This window comes from Calonectris borealis, chromosome 4, assembly GCF_964195595.1.
Source record: "Calonectris borealis chromosome 4, bCalBor7.hap1.2, whole genome shotgun sequence".
In the NCBI taxonomy this organism is placed as follows: Eukaryota; Metazoa; Chordata; class Aves; order Procellariiformes; family Procellariidae; genus Calonectris; species Calonectris borealis.
The window spans coordinates 36639804-36659029 of NC_134315.1; the positions used below are offsets into that span (position 1 = coordinate 36639804).

A 19226-nucleotide genomic window follows, 5' to 3' on the forward strand; every position below is an offset into this window, starting at 1 on the left:
CCAGAAGAATGTCTAACACGGTGGTTAGAGTACTTTCCAGACAGGTGGAAGGTGGGAGTTCAAATCCCCTCAGAAAAAGGTGGGAAGTAAACCCAAGCATTCCCTCAGTCCGGTTAAGTATTCTCATAGCTCCCCAGGACCCTGGGCGGCTTGAGGAAAAAAAACAAAAGCACCTGCCCAGAGGCAGGAAATCCCAAATAGACACGGCATTTGAGCTTGGGAGTATCGGGATTTAAAACGTTCCCATTCTTATCTTTCCCTGTTGGCTAGCAATTCTCTGGAGCCCCCCCTCAGGTGCTAATTACGGACATGCCGGGGTACATGAGGGGCCTGAGCACTTGCCACTGTGCCCTGGAGGGCACTCTGGGAACCACGGACCTTAGTCCCTTTTTGTAGCTAGCCATAAGCCACAGTCAGAACTCCCAGCTACTTCAGTGAGAGCAGAAGAGAAAGGAAACCACATGCATTCTTTTAAAGCTTTAATTTTTTAATCATAACATTTAAAAAAATTACCCATTGAATACCACCTGAAAATAAATTTTTAAAAAAAAAGTTAAATATATCTGGGTTTAATTTGTTTTCCACTAGTCTATAATGTATCACATTTTCACTGATTGCCTTTTATCTCCTTTTATCTAGCCATTCAAGCTGTTTTGTCATTCCTCCCTCTAGGTGGGCAGAAACAGTCCAGATACATTCTTCTGATGAACAATATGTCAACAGTATTTTATTGATAATGATAACCTGAGAATAGTGTCTCCTGTAAGATAAAGTATATAGAGATTTCCCCAGCAGAACATAACTGTGATGCTTTGCACACTTCTGTCTCACCAGTATTAAAAGCTGCTAGTATTGATTCAACCATTCCAGTTGTAAATTTTACCACTTAAAGTTACTAATATTTTATTAAGATGCTTATAATTTTAAAAATATTGTAACACATTCTTCCTTCCATTCTACCCGTATGTGTCACTCTTTGTATCTGACGCTGTCAACACTTAGTTTCTAACTGTGTCACCTTCTCCACATGTTTCATTCCTTGCTGCCATTGATTCTACTCCATTTCATCTCTACACTTCTGCTTTTATGATGCAGCCACCTAAAAAGCTTTTGGACTATGTTCAAGACAGTTCTTCCGGTGTTTCCAATGAGGTAAATGAATGATTCTTGTTTAGATGATTCTCTTGGGAAGAAGGGTTGGAGTGCTCGCCATTTATGTCTTAAGATTGTTAAAATTTAGTGGTTTCCTTCTGACAGCTGTGAGACATTTCTAATTCACAATCCTTGTATCTTTGTCTTCATATCTTTCCAGATCACTAGTGCATTTGGATGTTGATCTTATTATCCTAGGAACTGTGAGTCCTTATCCCCAAAACCTCCCAGAGATTAACACTCAGAATTACACAACAGCCCATATGTCTCTAACTCTTTGACAAATTCCCACTTCTTCAGAGTTGGGCAAGTGCATTGCTTTCAGACACAATTAATACACCAGCACAGTAGTATTTTTTAATTAAAATATCTGACTGCAAATTCTGTATGTCAAGTGAAAGCCTTTGTGGCTAAGCTATCGTTTCTCTAATTAAGTATTTATGACTAAGGTTGCTAATCAGGAAATGCAGCAATTAATAATCCTGTTGTAAGTTTATAACTGCAGGATTGACAGTAACTGTCATTACTCCAAATGAAATGCATCAAGATCAGGTGGTGGGCTGTCATTGCCCTACTCTGAGTGGGAGAGATTCAGGCTTTCATTCCTTCTCCCCTCCTCCCCATTTTTAGACTGTTAGGGCAAAAGTCAGTGGATCCTGTAATGACACTTCATATGTTGCCTTTATTTTGTTCATATCTGTGATTCACTCTCATCTTCTGTAGCCTCTCCAAAACTTAAACGCAAATCATGGCCTTAAATTGTTAATTGTTTGCAAGTTACTTTGGTTTGGTTTTAAGCTCTATAAAACTGGAAAAACCTCATGGTGGTGAAATTTGGGCCCAGTTCTCTGAGACAATAAGCTTCTAGGCCTTCACTCGTACTTGAGGGTACTCTATATATCAGAGAAAACAATTTAAAAGCCCTAGCATGATTATTTGAAATATTATCATGTTCAGTAGGTTTGGGTAAAATTACTATTAAGTAATACTGGTTTTCTCTTTGTTTAATTTACAAAGACAGACATTTATCTTTTATTTTGAAACTTTTAAAATATTTGAATATGATAAATCATATTCACAAACTACAGCAAATTAAATATTTTTCCGGGAGGGAGAACATTCCAAATAACTTGTTAAAGTATTAGAGCCATCATGCAAACAAGCCTTTTTGTTGTTTACAGCTTTTGCCTACTTTTCCTAACTTCATTTTCAGTTACCATTAGAGCCTTGATGCATGAAAACGGCTAAAACATTGGCTTAGTTGTAAATATATATCTGTTTTTTTGAGTAGAACCAAATCCAAATATTCAACAAAGTCTGTATTTGGTAGTTTGGGGTGGTTGTTTCTAATATTTAATTATTTTTGTCAGACAGCCTTTATCCGTATAGGGCATCTGGAAGATGCCTAATCAGCTTTGGAGTCGGGGGGTGGGGGAGATGTATTCTGTTGGGCCACCTGGAAGTGACTTGGAGGGATCATGGGTCAATAAATGCCCCAGAGCTGGTAGGACAGCTACAAACAGTGGTACTCACTCTTCGCAGTAAAAAACAACCATATCCACTGTTTGCTTTCACCTTTCCCCTGTGTGCCATATCAGTACGGCCCTACATGTGGGTTAGAAGGTATAAACTCCACACAGCCTATATATAATAACGTATGTCTGTGGTAAAAATTAGTATTGTAGATGTGCAACATACAGTATCTTTCATATAGAAAAAGCTTCAAAGAAGGCATCAAACAAAGAGCAAAAGGGCAAGTTACATTCGAGGTGATAAGAGTATCTTAAAGGACGGAAAGCAAAAGCCATATAGTAATCCAGCAGTCAATTTTGGCATGAGACACACTTCTTGCTGTCTTAGGCTGATCACTAACACGCTATTTATGGCCTGGGGAATGCTGTGGATAAAGGAGTTCTCTGTGGTTTGGTTTCAGTTGTGCGATTTACCCATTGCCTTCCATAGGAGGCAATGAGGATCTACACCGCCCTTGGGATTTACATCATGGTCTGTATAGCCCTGGAGCCATTACAGGTGGTGGAAAGTAATCACTGCCTCATGGCTGTTTGGCCAGTATCACGTGACGGGTGGTCTCGGTCCAGTCTCTAATGGAAAGGGTTGGCACCTTCGCAAGAAACCCCGCAATGACAATTAATCTGCAATGTTTGTATCACTTCATGCAACAGCTCTAACAGAGATCACCTCTGAGCCCGAGTTTCCTTCCTCTGCTCGCACCGGGCCATGGCGGTGACTGAGCAACAAAGATGGGGTTGAGAGTTGTGGCCAGTTTTGAAATAAGACTCTGTTGTTTTCCAGAACAGGCTCGATGTGTGTTTTGTGAGTAGTGTAGGGAAGCACACAGACTTGAGGCTTTTGCTTCACGCTGTTGTGTAGAAATGTGAGAACTGTGGTTACACTAGCTGTTGGTGTGAGCAACTCCGCTGCTGGCTGCTGGCTGCTGCTCACAACTCCGCTGGTGTGAGCAACTCTATTGCAGACAGACCTCATAATGTTAGATATTTATCGTAAAATCATTGAAGTTGGATAGTGATGGGAGAATTGTCATAAAGTAGTTTTCGTCTTTCAGAGGATGTAAAGAAAAACTTGAAAATATGAACTGTATGAACAATAAAGACTCGGGAATAAATACCTTCTTCAGAATATATTTTAAAAAACAAATACCATGATATTTTGTTTAGACAGAATAGGTTAACAGTAATGCAGTCATCATGAGTCCCATACACATTCCGAATATTGAGAAATAAAATAGGGATAATTTCCTAAGTGCTAATAGCAGGTTTATGGTCTGTCTGAGAATATCTGATGATCATCAGCACACCTCTGTAACAGAACTGGCTCCAAAACACAGGCTTCTATTTAATCTGCCAGTGGAAAGGAGGTTTGATTCTTTACTCCTTTCCTAGAGCAGATGGTATGGTTTTGTTTCGCAGTACCTCTTCTTTCTAAGATTTAAGTCCATTGACTTTATGAGCTAGGTTACAGTACTTAAAATACTTCGGTCAACAATTATCTGTTTCTGTTCTTCACATTCGAATCCACAAATCAGTTTTTATTTTAAAGTGTCATACATAGTTTGTTTATCACCTAAGAACAATGCAATGACAGATGATTAAAAAAACCCCGAAACCTTGAAATCTGTGTTTTGCTAGGAAAATGAAACTTGTAAGAAGTAATTTCACATTTGTTTGCAGAAAAATAGGTTTGCTTTAGCAAATTTAGCAAATAAAAATCAGATGCTGTGATAAAACTTGATTGTATTCCACAGTCTTGTGTACTCTCCCATCATGGAAAAAAGTATATGTGGAGCACCACTGCACAGAAAGCCACCTGGGAAAGGGATACATCATTGTATGAGTGAGGCAGACCTTCACTGATGGAAACACCGAACACTGGGAGAAGCTGGGCACATGGTCAGTAATGTTGGTAGTCTTCTTCCAACAGGCCGTTGCTACAGCAGACCTGCCCCACCGAGAGCGCCATCCTCCTGACGTCACTGATGCACACTTCCCTGTTCCTTGAGAACGTGGGCTACGTACCACTACCTTACCTTGCTCCTCTTGGTAACAGCCTAATTCCCAGACTGTGTGAAGATCTATCATACACAGGCTGCAAACTGCAGATCAGTGTTGCTTGAGGACATGTTAATTTACAAAGAATAAACACAATAGCAATTCCTAGCAGGTGGACATATTGCCATTGATAACTTTAGGAATGCCACTTTCTAACTCCTACTGTGGTGCACACACTGTGGGTTGCATGCATGTCATTCTCTACTGTAAATGAGATGCAGATGAATAGAGGAGATCATGTCTCATCTAATGTGTCTGGAGGTTGTATTGGAGCTGAAAATGACTGCATGACAAGTAGCCCTTTTTTTTAGCAGAGCACTAAAGTAATTTTTGGAGCTTTTATTTCTAGCTCCCCTCTTTCGTCCATAGCGTAAGTCACTGGAGCAGAGTTGTATGTTGCCAGAACTTGTGCATCAGTTTCCACAACCTGAAAATCCATGATACAGTTCAGCAGTGGAAGGATAAGGATAAGAAAAAGAGGAAATCTATTGTTTTGGTTTCCCATTTTATTATAAAACAAAATATTTGTCATACAGAACAATGGAGCACATTACAATACAATCACATTTGTCGTTTGGAAGCAGTTTCAGAGGTTTGGGGCTAATTGAGCTCTGACAGGAACAATTTAATGGTTTCCATCAGGTAAGAATTTCAGCAGCAGCAGAGAGATTGCCTCAGCTTTGCCTCTAATGCAGTGACAGAATATTAAAAAAGAGACTTTAAAATTTTGCAAAGACGCATCACTTCTAGAGCAGATGACTGACTTAGAGGTATTACCTGAGTCTTGCATTGCTTCCATTCTGAAGAGCTGCAAAGACTGGCAAGTTTAAACACACAAATTACTAAAACAATGAAATGGTACAATCGTCATGGTTTCATGATTTAGTCCAGTAGTCTATTTCATTTCAAAATAAATTGGAAGAAAAGAAACCAAAACCTTGGTTTTCCTTTTTTCCTAGACGTGCTTGCTTTGAGATTTCCTCCACAATGAAATGTATGTGGGAGTTTGTGGGATGAAAACATGCCATGTTGAACTGTCCAAGATGACCAAGAAGCCTTGAAATAGGCCAGAAACTAAATTCCTTCAGTTACAGGCCAGCTCCTATGCTTTCTCCTGGTGAAACATCGGAGTTGCCATAACCCTGTTTGCCAACGTTACAACCCAATGTTGTTTTCAAAATTTGTTGCCTTCAAAATCTCTGTTGAAATCAAGAGGAACAAGAGCTGTGCACAAACACTACTAATAGGATACAGCTCATATTCATAGTGCTTAATCTAATAGAAATCCATGTTAGAGCTAGTTCTGCCACAGTGTTTTACAAGTTAAGCCAAGTATGACTTGAGAGAAGTATCGGGAACCTAGTTCTGCCATTTCTGGTGGTCAGGTTTATGTTACTGGTTTTTGCAGTGAGCCGTATTCTTTATAGATCACTTATCCCAGATTTGTAATCTCAGATTCTACCTTTGTGTTTATACAGCGAGTGATTCTGATCCAAACTGCAGTTTATGAACATAACAGTATTTAATAGTGAGAATAATAGTAGTAATAAGTAGTAACACAGAAGAAATACTTGGAATACTTGTCCACAAAGCAAAAAAAAATTCTGTTTAGAAAAAATAAACATTTTGAAACCCTATGCAGAGATCACCTTAAATAAGTTATAGAGAACTTATTTTCTGTGGAAAGTAACTTTAAAGTCTTTGAATTATTAACATCTTTTAACTGTTTACATCTCAGCTGCCATTCCTACCAAAAGCCTGAAAGTTTTTTCACCTGGTTTTTAATGTTATTTAAATTAAACTACAGTTAAAAATTACTGAGAAAATCAGAATGACCTTAGCTCAAGTTTTAGATAACATTTGAACCATATTGTATCATCTTTGTGTGGTTCTCCCTGCCTCACAGTATAAAAAATTCCAGTATAATCCAGAAATTAAAACTTCAGTTAGTGTCCTGATGTCACTTGGTATGTAATGCGGTCTTAAATAACGAAGCCTACTGACAAATGAGCTCTAACTGAACAGTTGTATTGTCTTTATAGTGCCTCACCTGTAAAAGTAGTTTCAACAGTTAGTCTAGAATGTCATTTAAAGTATGCAGTCTCATGAAATCTGTTCCTAAATATTCTTAGACTACAGGTGCCTTCTAGAAGTATACATAAGTGTCAGTTTACAAATCTGGGTGAAGTCCTGTTCATGAACTTGCAATTCAAATCACTGGGAAAAAAGAATACCTAACAAAAAAAGCAGTTACACAGGCCATGAGTGTTATTACTTCTGCAGTCCTTCTGTACAGAGTAAAGTCTGTAAAGACTTTTCCATGCAAAGAAAAAGTCTAGAAGGCTTCTATAGAAAGAAAAATAGTTCCTGCAGCTTCTGAAGCTGTATGATAGTTCTATCTCCAGTCCATCAGGTTAGCTCTGAAATGACATGCCAGGAACTTAAAACAAGTTTAACTTTGGAACCCCATTGCTTTGCACCCATGGAGAAATACCCCAGGGACCATGCAGTTCGTTCTAGATTCATACCTTGTTACCGCAAGTGTAGTATTCCTAATTCTGACTGCAGGCTTGAAATGTATTAAATGATTGATTTATAATTTGTGGTCATTTAAGGTTGACTTTGTGTTAGTAATAATATTATGGCACAGTGCTCCATTCCATCTTCCAGGGTTCATGCAGTAGCTACTACCATAACTCCATAAGCAACGACTAATGTTCCGTGATAAGAACTGTTCTTACCAGGAATATAAGGTGGTCAGCAACTGGCCACAAACATTATGGGATTTACAAAAGTTTCTGGCTATAATTGATTGTGGGGTTTTGGTGAGTAACTGGAGGGGGGAAGGAGTAGTTCTGCAGACCTCACTTGCACACGAAGGAATTATTTTCAAATTTTTATTTTTATAGTAGAAGTTCATTTCAGATGTTCTGTATCTATTTTTGAAAAGGGTATAGAGAAGCATGACTTTGGATCATTATTTAGTAGTGCTTTAAAAGAAAAAACATGGAATATGACATGGAATATGAAATGAAATCTGGTGATGCTTTTTAAAAACTGCATAACTATATTCTCATGAAATATTACAGTATCTATGTTGGAGTGCCCAGGATGTTAATCGTCATAGTCTCTTTTTATAGGATTTGTCACAGAGTAACAACGTAATCAAACATGATAAGCAGAAATTGTCACCCTTTTTTCAAATACAGACGTATAACAAATTCATGTATTTGTCTTCACAGACTTCCTTATATCATCACTATTCAACAGACAAAGGCCTGGACAGGCCCTCTAGGTAAGAAATACAATATATGATTTCAGTAGACACAGATTATATAGCCTGAGGGTTTTCTTTGTGACCTGAAGCCAGCAGATATTACAAAGAGTCAGATTTTAACATTCCCCTCGTGAGCTACTGACAAAATAGAGGTATGCATGGAGAGGATGTTCATATTTTGATACTGAAGTGTAAATCTTACTTTTGTGTTACAAGGACTTACTGTTTACATTCAAAATAAGCCATGCTGTCTTCTGGGTCTTTCCACTGACATCCCTGAGCTTCTGTCTCGGCTGCAGCGATCTGTCATTTAACCTTTCTGCCTGCAGCACTTCCAGTGCTGTTTCCCTAAGCATGCTACCTCATCTGTCCTCCGTCTCTGTCTTTTTCCTATCTTTCCGCTGAACTTCTAGTACCAAAAATTAGTCTAAAAAACCTTGATGCATTTATTTCAAAGCCTTCACTATGAAATGACGTAGCAATTTTGTATAAAACTTTAAAACAATCAGGAGAAGAAGAAATTCAGCTTTTCTCTGTGAAATATGCTGTAAGATGTCCGAGACCAGTGCTTCTCCCCTTTACATGTTTTTGATGTATTTGTTCTGGCATTGTTTAATCTATAAACCAATAATATAATTATGAGCTTACTTTTTAAATGCCTAATTCTGATCGCAGAATTGGCCTGCTGCTAATACTGCTTATTTCTGTAGTTCTGCAAGTACCGCGAGTGACTACCGAAAAAGAAGGAAGTCGGAACCTGCTGTAAGTCATCAGAGGGTGCACAGTGATCAGAACGCAAACAGGCCTAGCCTGGGCCGTGCGGATATGCAAGGCCCGTATACCACCCTTAGGAAGCCTTTAACTAGCTCGTCTCCTTCTTCTCCATCCAGAGCGAAAGGTAAGAGGAGAGCATATTTGTTAGCAGAAAACCACTGATGATATGTTATACCATACACTGGGAGTAAATGCAACCGTCTACTGTTGCTCAGTGCACTTTACTGGGAGATTTAGTATATGAAGCAACAGCTTTGAGCCTTTCATGAAAGTTGTTTATTCTTAGGTGTGTAATTTTAAGCTGAAAATCTGGATTTGTAACAAGGATTTTCCAGTGTCAACTGCTTATTCTAGCAAAAGAAAATAGACTAAATGAAGACTACGATTTGTACCACAATATATAAACCCATAAAGTTTTATTAACTCCACTACTCTCTTATTAGATTATTGTGATTTTAAAACTGTTTTCAATATATACAGAGAGTAAATCAAGACAAATAGCGTATAAGATTAAAGGTGTGTTTCCGGAATAGTAGACCTTTCAAATCTATAGCTGATGTCTTAGACATTGTCAGTTATCAGGACCTAATATAATCAAGCAAACATCCATAGTCTGATTTTTGGTTTTGTAAATCCTTGAAGTATTTAGTACAGCATATACAATCTAATTAGCTTCTTTTTCCAAGTAACTCACCTTTCCATTACTGTTCTCCATGTGTCTCCAGAAAAGAGAGAATTGAATCAGTTGTTGGTTTAGGTTTGGGGTTTTGGGTGGGTTTTTTTAGCAAGACAAAAGGTTTCCAGTCAAACATACGATAGAAGTAATATACAGCGTAATATCATATACAATATGTGTCCTTCTGTTTAAGTCATTATTATTCATTTAATTGCTCTGTTTTGTAGCTGTACTTTCTAATCAGCCTATAGCTGTATTAGGGACTATATAAACCTTTGTAAAAGTCAGTTCCCACTGAAATGAATATAATTTCCAGGCTGCAACAGAAAGCGTCAGACAAAGAAAAGCAGTGAGGAATATTAAGAATTAAGTGATGGAAAAGCAAATGTATTTTAAACCCAGTGTTACAGCGGTAATTTAAAAAGTGGGTAACCTCATCCATTTGGTGTACCAGGCCAGGCAGGGAAAATTTGGTAAACTCCATTTACCTGCATTTACCTTTGACGACACCACCGATAATGAGTGCTGACCATGGCTTAAACACTTCCTGTGTTTGAAAATCCTTCCCTTAAGAACATTAACCACAACTAATTAACTTTTGGAAGGTGACCTAGCTGTGTCACTCCATTCTCTCCCAGCATTATGAAACCTACTAGAATGTTACTTTTCCTTGGAATTAACCATTTTGTTAAAGAAGCAGCACATTATAAGCTGTTTGATCAACATGGATTTTGAGCTCAGGTGTTTCAGTTTCTGATTCAGATTCAAGTTGCTCTTCTGGAAAGCAGATTGAGCTCTTTGAAGCATGTGTCCTGAACTGAAAGTTGCCACTTGAGGCCATTTTTGAAAATCCAGTGCAAGTACGAGAGACCACAGTTCCAAATTTCTTTCATAGTGACTTCTAGATCTAGCATGCGCATAAAAATATGTCTTAAAACTTCCTTGAAAACTCAGGCTTTGTTATGGAAGTCGAGCTAAGGGTTATTGTTTCTTCTACATGCTTGTTAGGCTCAGTAAACCTCAGATCTTCCTTTACACCCATATAGCAGCTCCTCAGCCACCTTGTTCTGCCCTCTATAAGCTGTAGAAAACACCACTCCCTTCAGTGCTATCACACGGGGAAAGAGCAGGCTACCTATGCTACCTACGAACAACTGGGAGAAATTTCCCATTTGATCTTATATAAAGATTTATCTTAATTATCTTAGCATATGCAGTTGTTGTGAACTCTCTGAGCATTATCTAGCCAAAAAATTTGGAACAGCTTCTTCCAGAATGCACAGATGGAGAAGTTAATATTTGACTGAGGTCTAGATTTGTCATTTGGCTTCATCTTTAAATCCTTTGCAGCTTTTATTGTCTGTTGACCTGCTTCAAAATCAATATTAGTGCTGTTTACTTACATTGCTTTGGCAGGGGAGTTGCAGAGGGGGTAACATCTCCATAATTCATAAGGAATTCTGTTTGATGTTCAAATTATCATGAGTACATTTTTACAGCTGGAAAATAACTTAATTATTAGCTCTGCTGCCCCAGGCTGTAGCAACCTATGTACTGTCCTAAGTTGATAGATGCATTATTTGCTGTCTCTTTTCTAGTCTTTCTAATACTTACTGATGTTAATTTCAACTTTCTGAATCTTTTAATTTCTGGCAATGTCTCTTTTTTACCATGCTGCTCTATGGATTATAAAGGTGGGGATATTAGCAAAGTATATCCATCCCTTTTAAGTTATTCCGTGCATAACCACAACACCTCAAATGAATTAGATTACTGTAGCACTTACAGACAACATTTAGCTGTTCCAAACGATTCAAGAAGGGCAATCAGCCACAAGAATGGCTGGCAAATGACTCGTCAAAATGCAGAAGTCTGGAGCAGCACAGAAGAAACTGCTTCTCCAAAGAGAAAATCTCGTAGCTGTGATGATCTGTTAACAGATGATCGCGATAGCTTTCCCGATGCACAGGCCAAGTCTGAAAGCATGGGCTCTCTGTTATGTGAGGAGGATTCCAAAGAAGTTTGCTCCATGAACTGGGCCTCCCCGTATGTTCCCGAGGGCCGTGGTAGTAGTAGGTCAAGAGTTCGTCACAGATCTGCACATGATGCCCCAGGTTTCCTAAAAATGTACAGAAAGATGCACCGCATCAATCGCAAGGACTTGATGAATTCTGAGGTTATTTGTTCTGTCAAGTCCAGAATACTGCAGTATGAAAAAGAACAGCACAAAGGTATTCTTCAAGGCTGGAGAGAGTCTTCTACTGAGGAGGTGCCCAGAGACATGGTGCCAACCAGAATATCTGAATTTGAAAAATTAATTCAGAAGTCAAAATCAATGCCAAACCTAGGTGATGAAATGTTGTCAACTGTTACACTAGAGCCTCCTAAAAATGGCTTATGTCCAAAGAGGCGATTTTCTATCGAATCCTTGCTGGAAGAAGAAAATCAAGGCAGACATCCCTCTCAGGTACAACGGAGCTACAAGTCTAAAACCCTGGTGCCAATTCATATTGAAGTGACCAGTGATGAGCCACAACGATCGCATATGGATTTTTCAGACAGTGATCAAGATGGAGTGGTTTCTGACCTCAGTGACTTTATCCAGATAGAGGGTTCATCCTTTTGTAGCGAAAGTGACTTTGACCACTTTTCCTTCACGTCATCTGAAAGCTTTTATGGATCAGGCCATCACCACCACCACCACCACCACCACCACCGGCATCTCATCAGCTCCTGCAAAGGGCGATGCCCAGCATCCTACACCCGCTTCACCACCATGCTAAAACATGAAAGGGCTAAACAAGAAACCACGGAAGATCCAAGGAGACAGGAAGCAGAATCTGGCCTCTCTAAGATAGCATTCCTAGTCAGTCCAGTGCCTTTCCGGAGGAAAAAAAGTGCAGCTCCTAAAAAACAAACGGAAAAGAAAAAATGCAAGTCATCTGTATTTGAAGCACTAGATTCTGCACTTAAAGACATCTGTGACCAAATTAAAGCTGAAAAAAGAAGGGGAAGCTTGCCCGACAACAGTATATTACACAGACTTATTACTGAGCTGCTTCCAGACATTCCAGAAAGGAATTCATCTCTTAAAGCTCTGAAAAAGAGTCCCATGCACCAGCCTTTTCATCCACTGCCTCAAGATGGTGCTATCCATTGCCCACTGTACCAGAATGATTGTGGAAGATTACCTCTTAGTGCCTCTTTTCCAGACATGGACGTGACTAACAACAATGATAGTGCACTGTGTTTCCAAGGTGGATTAACTTTCTTACTCTGTCCTTGTGATTTACTTATCCAACCTTAATCCCTGTGTTTCCCACCCTTTCTCATTCCATTTTTATTTGTGTCGTCTATAAGAAGCTTTCATCCCACAAAATTCTTAATGAAGGATGTCATTTTTGCATAGGTGATGAGGATAGATAAATTTGCTGTCTATTCACAAAATACAGTAATCTGGACAACTGGAGTAATGGTGTATTTCAACTACTGGATTATTAGTGCTATAAATTACAATGGTGTTATTAAGTTAAGCAATGTGGGGTTTTTCCCCAAGAAAAAGACCTTACAGAAAGTGAATGCATGCATCGTAAGATGCCGGTCAAACAGAAAACAATATGCAGATAGCCCTTCCTTTATTATTTAAAAAAAAAAATCTGCATCTAAAATGTATTGTACTGTCTAGTTTTGTTACATGTAAGTGATAAAAATGCTGTTAATTCTGCCAGTATTATAGAAAGATGATTCTGTTTTCTTATGAAAATACACTAATTCTGCTGCTTTATATTACTTTTTGTGAATAGACCCTAAGGTCATTTTAGGAACTTTCCATTTCCACTGTTCAAACAATACAATTTCCAATTTCTGTGGCAGCAAAACTAGTTCTTCTCATAGAATTTTAATATATCTATGAAGTTTTGAGAAATATCCTATCCTCTTAGAAGGGAAATTCTCAATAATCAAAACTTGAATGAAACTGTCAAGGGTGAGTATAACTTTTTAAAAAGTCTGTCTTGACAGTAATCTGGTTTTAAAGTTACTACCCTGAATTGTTCATTGCTCTGCTTCTCTTTTTCTCAAAAAATTTGCTTGAGCTTAAAATGTTTTTAAAGTTTAACCTTGCAATATTAAAAGAAGCAAACTAGATTCATAGCAGGAGTGCACAAAGGTGTATCCCAGATGATTTAGACTAATGTCTTTGGCAAGTCTGTCATTTATTTCTCTTTTTAAATGGTAACATTTTTGTGTTAAAGAATTCTTCTTCTAGACATACAGCCCTCTGTATGTAATTCCTGTAATTCCTTGAGAATTTAATAACATTACAAAGCTATTCTTGAAATCACAAATGGATGTAAGAGAGAATGTCTTTAATATATCAATTATATGTCTTTAATATATCAATTATGCAATATTCGGTCAGACCCATCTTACTTATCTTTAATCTCACATCTTTCTGTAACTTTTGCAAGTACCATACTAGCTGTTACCATCTGCTCTTAACTAGTTAAAATAGACATATTGAGAACAGAGAATTTGGTAAAAAACAGCTATGAAATGCAGTTCAGAATTGAATTAGTCATACTTGAGGTCTGACGGTGGTTAACCCTGGCAGGCAGTACTACACGAAGAGGCTGAAGTTGTGGGAAATTGCAGTGGTCACATATCACAGTTGCTAAATGAGAATTTTCCAGTCCTTGAAAATAAGGAAATTTACAGTGCAGGTTAAACGTGGATTCCTAATAGCTTCTGCAGCCGTGAAGGAGCCTGGCATGAGGGAAAAGGTACACTGTCAACATTAATATCCCTAAAGTAGCGTGGAGAATGAGTACAGCAGAACATTCCATCAGCACCAGTCATGGCTGAGCTCTACTTCTAATGAAGTTTCATGTTTTGTTGGATCTGCGTGTGTCTCTTACAGCCACCATCCACACGGAGACCCCAAGGTCATAGCAAAAAACTACCAATATTGACTGCATAAGGAGCTGTATAGAAATAAAGGAAATTGTTCTTCCTAAAGCTGCTGCATTTTCTCTCCTTCCCTCCCATGTCCTTCTCTTTCTGCTAGAGTTTAAAGAAAAAATTAATAGATGTGTTTGGAGGCATTATATCTTTAGGATTATGCAGTGAGCATAGATCCTCATTCACAGACACATGCCGTATCAAGAAAGCTGTCCAGAACTGGGACTGTGATATACTTGCTGGTGATGACATGCTTGCAACCAATGACATAAATAATACAATTATCTCATTTTTTGCCTCCATTGTATTTATCAATAGCCTCAAGTTTTTGTGGCTTAGCCAACAGCCCACTGGAGACCATTTATATCATTCTTCTGTAAGACCCCAATATAATGGATGAGATGCTTTCAATTCTTTTTTTTTTCCACTTGTACTTCTTTAGAAATGTATGGGCTTGGTAAGATTTGTGAATGAAGTCAAAGGAAGACAAACATCAGTGATACGTCTCCACTAGCAGGTATCACTGTGGCAGTAGGAGACTAAAATAGTAAATCTCAGAAATCGAGAGGCAGTTTATTTCATCCTCTGGTCTGAAATAATTCCGTTATATCTTCATTTCACATTGGCAACTTGCAGAGCTATAAAGAGTGTAAGATTTTGATTTTGTTTTTATTAAAACATGAAAAGATGTATTCACCATCCTGTAATATATCATCCTGTAATAAACATTGGTAAACTGTGCTTTAGAGAAAATCTGCCACATAGATTGGTGAATAATGATTTATACTCCATCTCTTTAAAACAGAGTTGTTTTTGAAATAACATCCTTTTAAATTCCATTGTGTTGCCTAACAAGTGCCCCTGGTAAAGTAGAAATGCATCTTAGATCACTTAGGAAGAAACAATTTTTCTTCGCTATTTTCTCATTGAAGCATGCTGTAATCATGTTTTGTGCATGTAATTATGTGTTGATATTGTTGGCATTCCGAAACAGTTTCTTGCAACCTGATGAAGTCCCGGTACTGCTGTCAGGGGTGCATCCCTTTGTTCAGTGAGGCATAATTTTGCTCTCTCGATCCTCTATAATACATTCTTCTGCTGTGGATCAGAGGACAGCCTTTGCCTTTGCTTGAGAGTCAGTATCTTTTTCTTCTCTAAAGATGCACTTTAGCCATCATATCATGTGCTTTTCTTTCTATTAAAGGTAAAATAATAGATTTCAATATCTCTTCACCCCCCTAAATGAAACCAAGCAGCATCACAGATTTGAATGGTTTTGTTTAATTTACCATAGTTTCACACAATTTCTGTTTTCAGTAGACCAGGAGTCTCCTGGAAGCTATTCTTCTGCTTTCACTGATGTGGGACGATGTACTCCAAGGGAGAGAAGAGGAACTACAGAGAAAGAGGTAGTGAAACAACAATAAATAATGCAGCAATATCCATATGGAAAACTGGGTAAACATATCTGAGGCAAGATTTGTGTTGGTTTTAAGACACCGTAATGATACAGACCAAAGAAACAGTTACTTATCATATCATCAGATGGGACAGCATCCTTCTTTTTCATTAAGGAGATAGGTACTTCAAGAAATTAAAAGAATGTCAAGCTTTGTAAGATAAGCTGTGTCTTCTATTTATGTTTAAATAGATATGGACATAAGTTTCCTAGTCATTGATAGGCTCTGTCAAAGTTGACCGGAGTGGGTGCTTGGGACAGAGAAGAATAGCAGATGTGACTGAGAAAAGGCTCGTTCGAGAACCAGAGCATTACACAAAGAAACTGCCTCAGTAGTTTCAAAACGGATACAAAAAACGTCTGTATTTCACCATTATTTTTGTTTTGAAAAAGCAAAAACATTGCTGTTAGTGTGTTAGACAAAACCACTTATCCGAAGAGCAATCTCTAATTTCTGTAACAGTTGGTGATTGTAATTATGTGCTGATTGTTTATATTAATGCTTTGCAAGAAGAAATGGAAGCAGGCATACAACCTTTAAAATAACATGAAGTATCACTGAAAAGTATACACAAAAAAATGGAGTATATCATTCAGTATCTTAAGAATATCTCTAGATCTAGAACTACAAATGCTCTCCAAACAGTCTTCAGGGATTTTATTCAATCATAGAGTAAGTACATTTATATTAACCAACATCTACGTACCATAGATTGTTAACATTTTCCATCTATTTTTGTTAAGATATTGCACAAAATAATGGCAACGTAAGAGAGTACTGTATTTTAATTGCTAATATTTAAGTTTTTGCTCTGGGCCATCTACCTTGTTAAATGGTGGTAGAGGTTAGAACTGGTTACAGGATCTGAATTCAGATCCACTTACACCCCACTGACATGGTTATATTGCTGCAATTCGATTAAAAGTCTGATTTAAAAAAAAGACTGCTCATTATAAAAGAAAGGTTAAAAAAGTCCCAGGAGCGTTATTGTGTGTTCCTTTTAAAGAATTTTGTGACATTGGAAGTAATCTTTCAGTTTGAAAATACGTAGAGAGATATTTTTTAAAATGTAGCAGTCTCTCTCTGCAGTGCAAGTACTTGCAGAGAAAGGCTAAATCACTTTACCAAATATCTTACATGATACTGCTAATCACTTCTGGCACCTTCCTCTGAAGTGTTAGTGCTGGTTATTCATCAGAGGCAGACACCAGATGAGTGAGGTTCTTGGGTTCGTGTTTTCAGCACAGCTTTGAAAACAGTGGAAGTGTAAGTGTCAGCCACACAGGTGAGGAGAGGTAGGGTTGTTTTACAGGTTTATTTTTGAAACAATATTGAGCTTACAGATACTTGGTGATAGAACTTGATAAATACATGAAAGGAATGATATGATGTGATTGCCTGTGATTGCAAGAGAGCTGCGCAGATGATTCAGGAGATCACTTCCAGTCCTCTGTTTCTCAGACTTTCTTAAAACTATGAATGTGATCATAGAAATGTAAAATATTCCCAACCTTTTCCAGCACGTGAATTTCCATTGTACCTAGAGATCTAGTTCCTTACAAGTCACATTGGCATTTAGTAACTTTTTTTTTTTACTTTTGTAGTTCTCTGAACATAAAATTGCAAAGCAGTCTGTATTAAAATTTAGCTGCTATTTCTATTTTTCAAAATACTAAGTCCCAAACACCTAACTGCCTTAAAAAAGGAAGCTGTGTATTTAATTTCCTATTACTGCAAGAACCACTGTAAAGCACACATCCTTTTCTTTTTGGATCGTGGTCACCTTTTTAAAAGCTGAAACATGTTTACCATATAGTAATACTACCTGAATGTATTAATCGCTTTGACTGCTTTTCAGAAACTGCCAGCTAGAGCTGTCTATGACTTTAAAGCTCAGACTTCTAAGTAAGTACTAGACTTTTGTTCATTTAAGAATTAATAATTCAAGAAAACTCTTTCTAGCACTTGTGGCAGCTAACTGCTGTTCTAGCCAGTTTCAACAACAAATGCCATGGAAGCAGAGGACCCTGCTTGCTGTCACAGTAGGCTCTGCATTAGCAAACTGTGTGAGAAGTTACTTTGTAATAAAAATGTCTTAAATTATTATATTCTCCATTGTATTTGTTTGAACACATGAATGACTGTGCATCTTCAGCCTTCTAGAGCATGGGTCCTGAGGGTCACCCACTGAACGCTCTTCCTTTGTTGTGAATTGTATTTAGGTTACACAAGGTACAGTGCTTAAAATACTGTCAGAGATAGTGTGCTTATCAAAATTCTGTATAATGCTTCAGCATCTTCCTGTCTGTCTTAACACACACAGGCTCTCTGCAGGATGTGACATGTCCCATACAACCCACAGTGCTCCACAAGGAAAACAAAATCAGGATATGAGAGAGTCAAAGTAGAGTGCCTATGTTTCATTCCTGCTGTTGTTCTGACGATACGGGGCATTTAAACGATTTTCAGATATGGCCAAACATTGCCACTAGAATTACATTAGCTGTGTCTGGTAGAAAACTCACAACTTGAATTATCAGAACAGCAGAATAGCTCTTGAAAAACCAAATTAATGATATACCAAAGAACTCCTAGGTCAGGATCCGAAAATCTTCTTAATGATCTGGATAATTCCGTTTTTTGGTATCCAATATTAAGCATATCTCAGGCCCTGAGTATCAGAAATGGTGAGAACATAATCCTGTGTTCTTCATGCTCCTGAACAGCTGTCTTGAAAGAAAAATGTGTAGAGCAGAAGCACGCCAAGCTGTGCTGCTGCAAAAAAGGTAGTAATAGGCCATGGGAGATACTCTATAGTTTTCCCTACTGATTTGATAAAGAACACCAAATACTCCTCAGATGCCTGTCATAAAAGCAGTATCTAAACAGGCGATCCAAAAGACATTATACTTGCATGCAGACCCTATACTAAGTGCTCTGGTAATAACTAGCAATACTTCCTTGAAATCACAGTGTAAAACAGGCCTGTATAACTTACAGATAGTACCTGAGATTCGTAAATGTGAATCATTTCATTTTATGTGGTATAATCAACTGGTAAATGTACCGCAGCTGTGACACTTTTTCTTCAAATGTTTAGTTGCTACATTCTGTTTCAGTTCCAAACTGTAAAGATGTCAGAAACTATGCAGGTAGCGGAGCTAAATGTAAAACTGTAAACATCTCATCTGAATAAATTTGTTACAGAGAGCTGTCTTTTAAGAAAGGAGATACTGTCTATATCCTCAGGAAAATTGATCAAAACTGGTATGAGGGTGAGCACCATGGAAGAGTTGGAATATTCCCAATTTCTTACGTCGAGGTTTGTCCTCTGGTTTAAT

The 19226-nt window shown here is 37.9% G+C and overlaps 1 protein-coding gene across 5 annotated transcripts in view; it reads left to right on the forward strand.

Annotated features, from left to right (window-relative positions):
• The window catches only part of SORBS2 (sorbin and SH3 domain containing 2), an 85213-nt gene that overhangs the window by 46701 nt on the left and 19286 nt on the right, over positions 1–19226 (forward strand). For 4 of the 5 annotated variants that reach the window (XM_075149218.1, XM_075149219.1, XM_075149220.1 and 1 more), the window contains 6 exons: positions 7982–8034; positions 8727–8914; positions 11161–12723; positions 15746–15834; positions 17744–17790; positions 19093–19207. In XM_075149218.1, coding sequence (XP_075005319.1) covers positions 7982–8034; positions 8727–8914; positions 11161–12723; positions 15746–15834; positions 17744–17790; positions 19093–19207 — 2055 coding nt within the window. Of the gene's footprint in view, positions 1–7981; positions 8035–8726; positions 8915–11160; positions 12724–15742; positions 15835–17743; positions 17791–19092; positions 19208–19226 lie in introns of all 5 variants that reach the window. The other variant, XM_075149217.1, reaches the window with a different exon arrangement.